The sequence below is a fragment of the Lepidochelys kempii genome, chromosome 18 (assembly GCF_965140285.1).
Source record: "Lepidochelys kempii isolate rLepKem1 chromosome 18, rLepKem1.hap1, whole genome shotgun sequence".
Lineage (NCBI taxonomy): Eukaryota > Metazoa > Chordata > Testudines > Cheloniidae > Lepidochelys > Lepidochelys kempii.
In genome coordinates, this window is record NC_136397.1 from 19,093,495 (window position 1) to 19,106,268 (window position 12,774).

A 12,774-nucleotide genomic window follows, 5' to 3' on the forward strand; every position below is an offset into this window, starting at 1 on the left:
TACAAATGTTATTCCCTTGGAGCACTTTGACAAATCCCAGTGCACTTTAAATAAGCCTAACGGGCTTCAAAACAATAGCTTCAAAAATGCTTCGGCATATTTAAAATAAATAAGAAGCACTTTACAAAGCATTACCAGGTTGGTTTCTCCCTTTCAACAAAACTGCACCATCTATTCTCCACTACACTCACTGCCACTGCCAGTAATTCACACATGAGTGGTTCTGGTTATTGCATAGATTGCCATGCTTTCAATCATATATGTTTTTAAGAATCATCTTAAGTAAACACAAAGAGACTAAAATGTGTACATTAGGATGACTACAGAAAATTTAGTCTCATTTTCTGAAATGAGAAAAGGAGTACTTGTGGCACCTGAAATGGATAGTTATTTGTATTGCAGTAGTACCAAAAGGTCCAATCAAAATTTAGGTCCTCTTGTGCTAGGTGCTGTACTAATGTATAGGAAGACACCTGGCCCCTACCCTAATCAGCTGTTCCCATTTTTTCCACCTTGTAGATGAGTGCTATTAAACTGAAATCGCATATCCTGCACAGAGAGGATGTGGCATGCTGGAACCTTGCTGGCTAGAATCTTTAAGCTCAGTGCAATCTCTTTTAATAACAGTCAATCCTAGATCAAGACTCCTTATATAAACACTTCCCATAGATCGGCAGAACCTTGATCTGGCTACAAGTACAGTAGTATGAGGTCAAATAAAAATAGAAATAAAAATGTGTTGAAGCATTGTAAACATTGGTAATGGGGTATAAGTGAGACAGATGCTGTACTTTGCTTAACTCTTTCCGACTGCTTGATTTTGAATGTCTCTAAATCTGTCATTTACAGTCACCAAAATAGTTTGGTTTTATTTAATATCAAGACACCTCCCCAAGGGACAAAATAGTTATTTCTATCTTCTTTAATAAAGCTTCAATCAAAATAATATATTTTCCATTTTGAAATCTCTTCCACAAATATTCACTCTTGGGAAATCAGCATGGTCCTGACCAGCAACTTGAATTTCACTACAGCTGTAGTGCGTTTGACATACCCTGAAACTGCTTAACCTCATGCCAAGGCAGATGTACTCAATTAGCAGAGTATGGTTTCTGTATCTTTTTTTCTCCGTAGATCTTCTTTATTAATATGTAGCTCCATATCTTTCAGAATGTGCAAGACACTGTTCACTCTCACACAGAGCTCTAGCTCGGAAGGGCTAACAATCCAAGAATTGAATTCAGACCCTCTTTGCTTGGTCAGAGTCTTTCATTTTCCAGAGTAGGGAATCCAAGAGTTTCCATGATGGATGAATACTACATAGCTGTAACCAAAATCCTGTGAATGAGTATTTAAAAATATATATACTTGGGATTTCTAGGGCTTAGTTAGACAGAAAACCTGAAGTGGAAATGCTTGATGCTTAGAAATGAGTGATAAGTGACCCACAACTTTTTTCCACTGTGAATAATAGAGTTGCATACTATTTCCCTTGTCCTGATTTACTACCAGAAAAGGAACCTGGCTGTAGGACTTTTATTTTAAATATGTTTGTCTGACTTTGGACTCTTATCACCTTGGGATTTAAGTCTCTGAGGGTCTGTCTTGACTAGGAAAAGTGGTTGCGTTTAGTTTAACATATAAAGTAAGCATGACCTGAACTTGACCACTTTTTCAAGACAAAAACTCCCAGGTGGGGAACCTGACTGGATCAATATTTGGTAATGTAATACAGACCCTGTCACCTCTAGGCCATTAATGTAAATTTCTGCTCTGATCTGTATAAAATAAAAGCTGATTCCAAGGCAGTGGGTTCTACAGGCACACTGTACAAAAGTAGAAACTGGTTTGCATGTTAAAAAGCAAGTTACACCAGTAAAAAATAGAGCATCTAATAACCTTAGGTGATAGGTCTGCCACGAACTGTTGACTCAGTCACATGCTAGACTTCCTGGCTGGTTGTTCTGAACAACCAGCATGTCAGACACTGGCAAACCAGCCACCATTGGCCAAAATAGAACTTCAGTATAATGGTGCTTTACATGGTGTGGTGAGCTGCTGAGGATAATTGCATAGATATGTATGGTCCTACAGCAGTTCACCTGCAGAATATGGGAACATTCAGTATTTATTCTTATTAAAAACATGTTACTTAAGATGAAATGTTCAGCAAGCTATTCCCTTAGAGGAAAAATAATTGGCACCCATAATAGCAAGTAGAAAAATTATACCAAGGAAGGTTTTTTTAAAAAAAAACTACTTGTTTTAGGGCTGTCATTCTTGTATTATTTGACAAATCGGTGTTTGACTAGTGTGCACATTGAGCAAATCCTGACTCTGTTAAGAGGTTAAACTTGTTTGCTCTAACAGTTCTTAGTTAAGAAGACTTCAGCTGTTTCTGAATATGTATCTGTTTGTCTTTATACAGGATATCAAGCCAGTTATTGATGGAATGGATGGAATTAAGATTTCTCAGGGGCTTGGACTACAGGACTTTGACTTAATCAGAGTTATTGGACGTGGAAGTTATGCCAAAGTTCTTTTAGTACGGTTAAAAAAGAATGATCAAATTTATGCCATGAAAGTAGTGAAAAAAGAATTGGTCCATGATGATGAGGTAAGTCTGTTTAAAATTTTAAAATGCTGAATTGAATCATAGTTCAGTATTGCCATTGGTTCTAACTGGTGAATGAAGGAAAAAGTGTTAAAAATGTGACTGAAATTTTGAACAAATATTTTGTCATGTAGTGGAAGCTTCACTGACTGGTAAGTTGGTTGGTGGCATCAACTGCCTACATGAAGTATGGCACAGATTGGTTCTGGGAGAAATGTCCACTACCTCCGAAGTAACTAATACAGACTAATTGGTTAGCAGTTTTAGAAAAACACAAATGAATTATTTATAATAAACCTGGATGTTATTCGAAGTCTAGCCTTTTGTTTACTGGTTAAATAGAGCATTGGGTATTAAATAGTCTGTTCATCTGCGACTAAAAGGATAGCAAAATGTTACCTCCCTCCCAATTTCAGCTTGTAGGGTGTCAGAAGAAACTAATGAACAAATTCTGAACTTCGTAACGGGAGCTGAACTTACATTTTTATAATGTTTTTTTATTTTTATAGAAATATATCATCTGAGTGCATTTTGGGTGTGTATATAAAATACATGTGCGCATACACAGTACATGTAATGTAAAACTACAGATTGTTTTTCACATTTAGTAAATCACTGGCTTTTAAAAGGGGCTACATCAACATGATTTTTTTTTTTCATGAGTCAATTTAAAAAAAATTCAGTCTGGATGAACGGCATGTCCTGGTTTTTGTTTTTTTTTTTAATTGCTTTAAAAATGTGCTATAATAGTTTCTTCGGTAAGGTAGGGAGTGACAGATTGAGAGGGAACCATGAATTTGAATGATAAATGCATTGAGTAAATGAACTGGAAAAATAAAGAAAATATTTTTCAGTAGCTTCTTTCCATATTAGCAGTCGAACTTTTGGCTATAACAGATGCACATTTTTCAGACACAATTGTGATTTTGTTTTTTAAGTTGGCAGTCTCTGTTAATTCCATGGCCACTGGAAAACTAGTTTACAAAAAGAAAAGGAGGACTTGTGGCACCTTAGAGACTAACACATTTATTTGAGCATAAGCTTTCGTGAGCTACAGCTCACTTCATCAGATGCATGCAGTGGAAGGCAATATTTTGTTGCAAAGAACTAAAAAAAAAAAAAAAAAAAAATCTGTGGTGGTAGTAACCAATTTCACTAGTTGCTGTACTTGTTACGTTCCAGAGGCTGATATTCAAAGAATATGTCTGCTTAGATTCTTTATCTTTAGACTTGCTTGCCTAAGTGTTGCAATCTTTTTTTCATGACCAAGAAAAGGGGATAAGAAAAAGTTGCTCCGTAATTACATTTCTTGTTTCTTCAATTGTTTCTTTCGGTGACAGTGAAAGGTGAGGAGAAATATTTAGTCAGCTTTGTGGTTGTCTTTGAGAACTAGAAACAGTTGAGAAAATTCTCAGTTATTTTGGATTGTGTCCTCACACATCATAACATAGAAACTTGATCTAATTGCTGCTGTTTGCTACAAGCTAGCATCTATGAGAAATGGAATTTTATGAATACACAGCTAAAGTGATGGAAATTCCATTTGATTGTGTTTCAATGGTAGAGAAAATGCATTACTTAGTAATGTTTTCGTCTTTCAAATATCAGTGAATTTAGAATGCATCGAACCTGCTGGTGCTTTGTTAGTGTTGTAGTAACAGTAATATTCAAAGGCTATCTTCACCAAAACGGAGTTGAGGCAGATTTCTCTCCCCCCTCCCCCCCCGGCCCTGATTTAATGAGAACTGAAGTTAAAGGAACCGAAAGGAAATATCCTGTTGAATGCTTATTCAGAGTATGTTGTCAGACTAAAAGTAATAAGTTTCAAAAAACAAAATTCATTAACTGTCTTTTTACCAAGTTACCTTATTATACCCATGTGAAAGACAACTTAGAAATACCTATCACAAAGCACCAGTTGTTAAAGCTGAAAGAATTTTTAAAATCTAATTTGCTTTACGCTGTTCATGCTGTTCCTTTTGATTTTTTTCTTAGCCTAGGAAGTGAGAATAATGCCCCCCTTTTTTGATCGTTACTAGGCAGTGTCACTCTCCTGTTCCAATGGAAATAGCACAATGCACAAAGCTTGGTTTACAGTCATTGTAAGAAAAGTTTACTTGGTGCTTAAAAAAAAAGACATGGAAACACTTCTATTGCTTGTTTATACTAATTTTTGTATATACATAATTTTTTGCCTGTAATTGACCTGTCTCTGCCTCTTCAAAGGCTACATCTTTATGTACAGAACCAAATACATGTTAACACTTGATGGGGATTTCCAGCTCCCATGGAGATCTCAGTTGTTGGGCTTGGCCTGACAGGATAGCACTAAAGATTGCTCTCTAGAGGTTGCAGTCTAGCTTTTACCTGCTGGACCTCACGTCAGGGCACCTGAGTATATATCCCCTAGTTGTCTTCAGATTGACTGGAGAGTTGACATAGTGTTGGTCAGCTAGAAACTGGGGAATTCAAGCCTACCAATGCCCAAGGTTTCCTGCCAGTCACTCCTTGATAGGTATTCATGGAGGGGGTGAAGTATTGTGGAATATATGCTATAACAGGCATGGGGAATGCTTACCTATGCTGAGAACAATTATAGTACACAAACTTTAGTTTTTGCATTTATGAACAGATTTGGGATATTTTTTTACCATAGGTCTTGGTTTTGCAGTGCTGTCCTAGCATCTATTAAATTTGGGAAATACCAGTAGCTTGTGGTCTCCTTTCTCAGTATTTCACGTGCATAGTTTAGCTGATCACAGAAACCATGTGAAACTCCGTGACTTGTACCCAAACCAAAGGAAATTGTGGCAGCTCCAGCTGACACAAATGGTTACAATGTGATATCCACTTGCTTCAGTACACTTTGAACCAATACATCATTAATACTTCACATAGGTGGTGGTCTTTTTTAAATTTCATGATGAGTAAATTTTGTTCAGAAAACCTCTGACAAGCAGTTGAAGCAAAAAAATATTACTTTCTCTGGGCTATCTTTTTTTTAAGGAATGTTTGTAACAGTGACACACTATATATATATATATATATATATATATATATATATATATATATATATATATAAAAATAATATGGGACTATAAATGTTGACGGTTTATTTTCTGGCTTTACCCACAGCAGGGTATCCAGCAGTAGTTCTGATTCTCCAAATACTCTATTTCAGGATATTGATTGGGTACAGACAGAGAAACATGTGTTTGAACAGGCATCCAGTAATCCATTCCTAGTTGGTTTACATTCGTGCTTTCAAACAACAAGTCGGTAAGAAAGTTTTGAAGTTACTTTATTTTGAAAATCTTGATCTTTGTACTAACTGCTTTTTCATAAAGCAACCATGGCGGTTAGAGAGTATAATCTTAGTGTTTTGAGACCTTTGGATCGAAGTATTACTATAACAGCCCTTTGTAGAAATAACACAAGATAACGGCGTGGCCTATTTAATAGTACAGTAACATTCAGATATAGACATGTAAATGGACAAACTTTTAGGGTAGTAAGTTAGCTGTTTCTCTCTTATACCTTTCTGGACACACAAAATCAAGCAGTCTTAAAAAGCACACACTAAGAACTGTCTCTTCTCACAGTATTTATTGGGGCAATTAATTTGGACAACTTAAATGCCGTTCCTACATATATATCGAGAAGTAATATTTTTATATATAGCTGTTCATTATTTTATGCTTTCATCACTGTGGCATTTAAATACATAGCACAGATTGAGAAAGTACTTTGATTCATTTGAGAAAACACTTAATAAATTCTTATCTACTTGCAAGTATCAGTGAATTGTTTTTTCTCATCTGCAAAAACTGAAGTGATTTATAAAAAGAAAAGGAGTACTTGTGGCACCTTAGAGACTAACCAATTTATTTGAGCATAAGCTTTCGTGAGCTACAGCTCACTTCATCGGATGCATACCGTGGAAACTGCAGCAGACTTCATATATACACAGAGAATATGAAACAATACCTCCTCCCACCCCACTGTCCTGCTGTAATTACCAGATTATATGTAATCACATACATATAGTTAAACATGTGTAAGTCTTTGCACAATCACAGTCTAAATTAGATAACATTGTGATCACAATAACCAAGATATTGGGAAGGGGCGGGGGGCATAAGAGGTCAGCAGTTGCAACAGTGAAAGATCACAAGCTCTGCTTCTTGATATGTATTCATATAGTTTGTTAGGGGCATGTGGGTCTTGGTTTCATTTAGTTTTTTGTAGTTTTTCAATAGCAGTTGCAAGAAAAAGAATCCTGAAATTGGGCCATGACAAGCTGGTTTGCCTCTTAAGTAAATTAACTGAGTGTATTTTTTTAAGTGTCTCCAAAAAGAAGGGGGTCAGTCCTTTGCTTTGGATTTTAACTTAGTTTAGATTTTGACTTAATTTGGAGTTGTTTTCAGAGGGCTTTCTCTGGATAGAATTCATAGGTTCTTCTATAGTGGTTAATCTTTACAAAGTATGTATTTTAGAATTAGATGAGCAGTGAGGAGAATTTGCCAAGTGTGTGTGGGGAAAAGAAGGTGTAGAGAGAAGAATTTTTAATTCTGGAATAATTGGGTGCATAAAGAAAAGCTGCTTCTGAGGCAGCTTCAGTTTTCACAAGAAGCACTCACTCAGCATATTTCTATTCTGTAGGACTCTTTAACCTTGTCAGCTTGCATGGATCATATTTTCCCACAAGTGGTATCTTCTCTCCAGTGTGTAATAAGTCTCTTCATATGGCTGATCATTCCACTTGTAAAAAGAAAAGGAGTACTTGTGGCACCTTAGAGACTAACCAATTTATTTGAGCATGAGCTTTCGTGAGCTATAGCTCACTTCATCGGATGCATACCGTGGAAACTGCAGCAGATTTTATATATACACAGAGAATATGAAACAATACCTCCTCCCACCCCACTGTCCTGCTGGTAATAGCTTATCTAAAGTGATCATCAGGTTGGGCCATTTCCAGCACAAATCCAGGTTTTCTCACCCTCCACCCCCCCACACAAATTCACTCTCCTGCTGGTGATAGCCCATCCAAAGTGACAACTCTTTACACAATGTGCATGATAATCAAGTTGGGCCATTTCCTGCACAAATCCAGGTTCTCTCACCCCCTCACCCTCCTCCCAAAAACCACACACACAAACTCACTATCCTGCTGGTAATAGCTCATCCAAAGTGACCATTCTCCCTACAATGTGCATGATAATCAAGGTGGGCCATTTCCAGCACAAATCCAGGTTTTCTCTCACACACCCCACCCCCATACACACACAAACTCACTCTCCTGCTGGTAATAGCTCATCCAAACTGACCACTCTCCAAGTTTAAATCCAAGTTAAACCAGAACATCGGGGGGGGGGGTAGTAGGAAAAAACAAGGGGAAAAGGCTACCTTGCATAATGACTTAGCCACTCCCAGTCTCTATTTAAGCCTAAATTAATAGTATCCAATTTGCAAATGAATTCCAATTCAGCAGTTTCTCGCTGGAGTCTGGATTTGAAGTTTTTTTGTTTTAAGATAGCGACCTTCATGTCTGTGATTGCGTGACCAGAGAGATTGAAGTGTTCTCCAACTGGTTTATGAATGTTATAATTCTTGACATCTGATTTGTGTCCATTTATTCTTTTACGTAGAGACTGTCCAGTTTGACCAATGTACATGGCAGAGGGGCATTGCTGGCACATGATGGCATATATCACATTGGTGGATGTGCAGGTGAACGAGCCTCTGATAGTGTGGCTGATGTTTAGGCCCTGTGATGGTGTCCCCTGAATAGATATGTGGGCACAATTGGCAACGGGCTTTGTTGCAAAGATAAGTTCCTGGGTTAGTGGTTCTGTTGTGTGGTATGTGGTTGTTGGTGAGTATTTGCTTCAGGTTGCGGGGCTGTCTGTAGGCAAGGACTGGCCTGTCTCCCAAGATTTGTGAGAGTGTTGGGTCATCCTTTAGGATGGGCTGTAGATCCTTAATAATGCGTTGGAGGGGTTTTAGTTTGGGGCTGAAGGTGACGGCTAGTGGCGTTCTGTTATTTTCTTTGTTAGGCCTGTCCTGTAGTAGGTAACTTCTGGGAACTCTTCTGGCTCTATCAATCTGTTTCTTTACTTCTGCAGGTGGGTATTGTAGTTGTAAGAAAGCTTGACAGAGATCTTGTAGGTGTTTGTCTCTGTCTGAGGGGTTGGAGCAAATGCGGTTGTATCGCAGAGCTTGGCTGTAGACGATGGATCGTGTGGTGTGATCAGGGTGAAAGCTGGAGGTATGCAGGTAGCAATAACGGTCAGTAGGTTTCCGGTATAGGGTGGCGTTTATGTGACCATTGTTTATTAGCACTGTAGTGTCCAGGAAGTGGATCTCTTGTGTGGACTGGACCAGGCTGAGGTTGGTGGTGGGATGGAAATTGTTGAAATCATGGTGGAATTCCTCAAGGGCTTCTTTTCCATGGGTCCAGATGATGATGATGTCATCAATATAGCGCAAGCAGAGTAGGGGCTTTAGGGACGAGAGCTGAGGAAGCGTTGTTCTAAATCAGCCATAAAAATGGTGGCATACCGTGGGGCCATGCGGGTACCCATAGCAGTGAAGTGAGCTGTAGCTCACGAAAGCTCATGCTCAAATAAATTGGTTAGTCTCTAAGGTGCCACAAGTACTCCTTTTCTTTTTGCGAATACAGACTAACACGGCTGTTACTCTGAAACCTGTCATTCCACTTGTGTTTTCCCTACCCCTACTGCATTTTCTCTTGTGTTTTGAGGAGTGCATTGCAAAACTAGTTTTGAAAAGCTACTAATAGGCCCTGATAATGCAGCCATTAACTTCAGGGGGTATACTATGTAGAATATTACAGAATTGGACCCATAATGGTTATTGCAATGTCTTTGAAGATATGTATCAGACTAAAAAACCCCAGGCTGCTTATTCATCCATCTCCAAAATGTCCATACATTTCTGGAGTTTCCTGCAAAATCTTTGTAACACTGTCCTTGCTTGACATACTGCCTTTCTGTAATGCGAAGTAATAAGCAATGCAGATTTATCAACAAAAATCAAAGAAGGCTGCAGCCAGTTGTCTTGCTTTGGAGAGAAATTTACATATTAAATGAGTCAATGTCCTCTCTCATTACACTGTGTTGTGTTATGAAGTAGAGAATCATTGCATGCAGGTTAAGATGCCAATGGATGAAACTTGGATGAGTTGTTGAATTATGAGGTGGTAAATTGGGTTTTCCCAAGGTTACGAGATCATACTCTTTTCATATTAAGGTGGACCTTTATCCTATACTAGACAAGGGGTTGAAAAAATAAGTGTATTTGTTAGCTTCCGCTACTGGGTTTGGGGGGCTTGGGGGATTATTCAGATTCAGATTCTTTTAGTGGCAAAGGTCCTAGTCAAAGAACAGAGCTGTAATAATTCCAGATGGTCCTGTTGGCTGCACCAAATTTAATTTCCATTTCTAGTGAAAAATGGCCACATCTGAACTCATCAGACTCCTATTTTTATTATGGGTGGCCTTATGGAGCCAGGCATTTCTGTGTCCTTCGAATTTAGAAGGTTTCTCCCAGCATGGCATTAGGAGCTCAGATTGTTGTATTCAGCATATAAACAGAATTATTTTAATTTTTATGGGTGCGTATAAGGATCCTGATACAATTTAAAACTTTATTTGGAAGAGGATTGTTGTGAATCATGTGATTGAAATCATTAGAACCCTTTTACTTTGCTCAAACATAAATTTGTTTTTCTACACTTCAGAGAAATGTAGATCTCCAGACATCTTTCTTCAGTGTGTCAGTTTTGGCTTTTCAGAAGCTAGTGCAAATAACAGCATAATAGTTGTATGTTCATTGATGATCAAAACTCTACAGTGCTTACTGACCTTTTTAATACTGGTAAATTAATAGTAAAACTAGTCATCTTAGTCTTCTTAAAATATGTTTACTTTTGACTTGTATTTTGGTTGGTTTAAAAAATGTCTTACATGTATCAAAAATGTAACGAGTCTGGGTGTGTGAACTTTGTTTTTCAAATATGAAACTATTCAGATTTCATGTCTTTGCCTGATTTTAAAAAAAAAACCCACCTTCAGCCTAAAACAGTATTCAGTATTTTGTCTAATATTTGTCAAAGTAGATCTGTGCCAAACTCCTAGATGACTGATCCTTATTTAGTGGCAAATAATAAAATTTCATCTAATGAGAAACTTTGTGTTTTTTAAACTTACACTATTTTGTTTAAAATGTACTTATCTAACAGTCTGTTTTCTAAGCCATTCAGAATACAGCTATTCAGTAGCAGTACACGGAGAAAATTTGATACTATTCCCTATCACAAGACAGCCATTGCAATATGCATCAGTCATTTGATATGATAGACGTAGCCATTAAAATGAGATGCTTTTATAGTATAAATGTCCTGTTATTTGAAAATTGTCTATTTTGCTCCTGCATTTGTTTTTGATAAAGCCTTTGGCTTTGCAATTTATCATCTACTTGCCATACTCCTGTGACAATATCTTATTCCTTTGTTGCAATCTCAAAGTTAAACTTTTAAAATATACATTTGATACTGTATTCAAGAAATGATGTTTTACACTGACAACCCACAATGGTACTTGGTTACTTTCAGCAACCTCTGTTATCCTTTTCATGTGTTTGGATAGTTATGTTGGCTTCATGCCAAACTCAGACCTAGCATTAAGCAGGTATACCTTCATTAAGCTCAAATCAATTTCTTCATTTGTGTTTTTCTATTAAGTATTCTTATACATGCTTTTAAATTATGGATATGTCATCTACATACCACAGACATGGGTGTATTATAAATTGAATAGATGCTCTTGTTTTGTTTCTAAATGGTTAATTTTTATTGTAATTACAATTTTAATTGCCTTACTTGAGAGGGCAACTCAGAGGAACATTTTTAACTTTAGATTTTGTTGTTGTTGGAGTGAAATATTAGCCGTGACCTTAGTAAAAATGTCAGTCTTATGGAATTAAAAAGAGTTTTCCTTGCGTTGGAATCCATTTATTGTATTGTATATTTTCAGATTGTTCCTTGTCATAGAGTATGTAAATGGGGGAGATCTCATGTTTCATATGCAACGGCAAAGAAAACTTCCTGAAGAACATGCAAGGTATTTTACTAATGCGTTGATAAATGTAATAAACTTTTTAATGTTGTGCTATGTAATGAGCCTACAAAAGAATTATCTTAAATGACAACAAGAGAATATAAAAATTTCAAGGGAAATTGCTGTAGGTGGTTTGGAAAGCTTAAAAAAATTAGAAAGCTCAACCTTAAATTTGGAAAGCAGTTCAGTTGAAAGATAAATAATCTTGGTATTCTACAAGGAAACGAGTTTTTAAAAAAAAAGCCTTTGATAATAGGAACAACTAACTGTCATTGCTTTTATATTTGATTAACAGTTCTCTGAAGTGCATTGCTGATATAGGGTTTAAGTGTTTTGGTGAACCTAGTTAAGGGAGTTTTATACAGAAACGAATAAAAAGTACTGTCTTGCAAGTGTTGGCATTACAGACACATGTCTTGGCACTGCATTAGAATAGCTGATGTAGATTTTACTGGCTCAGAAATCCAGTTCTGATGCCCAGTATTTGAGTTTTACAGCTTCAGAGAAATATTCAATAGTATGATGAAAAAAATTTCTTCAATATCAAATTGAAAAAAAATTACTTGCTATAAGTCTTTAGCCTTGTAGACAGTGGCTCTATTTTTTTAATTATTTGTATTTTGATTGTAACAACTACTTTTGAGTGAATTTAGGGGTTTTTGTTGTTTTTATCCTATCCATGGTGAGAAGCCAGATTCTGTTAGCTTTTCCTTCTTACTTTGTTCCTTTGGTTTCAAAAACTGTCATTGGATTTTTTCAATTTATGCCAGTTTTTGTGTAATTCTTCTACTAATGAATGACTCTTTTTTCTGATTTAAGATTTTATGCTGCTGAAATTTGTATTGCTCTGAACTTCCTACACGAGAGAGGAATAATCTATAGAGATTTAAAACTAGACAATGTTCTGCTAGATGCAGAGGGTCATATCAAGTTAACAGATTATGGCATGTGCAAGGTAAGTTTCTCCTCTGATTTTCTGTCTTTCCTTATAATTCTACTGTGAATCTGTATATTTTA

General features: G+C 36.7%; 1 protein-coding gene across 11 annotated transcripts in view; it reads left to right on the forward strand.

The window, feature by feature from the left end:
- The window catches only part of PRKCZ (protein kinase C zeta), a 158,768-nt gene that overhangs the window by 109,353 nt on the left and 36,641 nt on the right, over positions 1-12,774 (forward strand). For all 11 annotated transcript variants that reach the window (XR_012155570.1, XM_073316898.2, XM_073316904.1 and 8 more), the window contains 4 exons: positions 2,429-2,617; positions 5,796-5,893; positions 11,674-11,760; positions 12,577-12,712. Coding sequence is in view for 10 of the 11 variants with exons in the window: in XM_073316898.2 (XP_073172999.1) it covers positions 2,429-2,617; positions 5,796-5,893; positions 11,674-11,760; positions 12,577-12,712 (510 nt within the window). In the remaining variant the exon portion in view is untranslated. The remainder of the gene's footprint in view (positions 1-2,428; positions 2,618-5,795; positions 5,894-11,673; positions 11,761-12,576; positions 12,713-12,774) is intronic.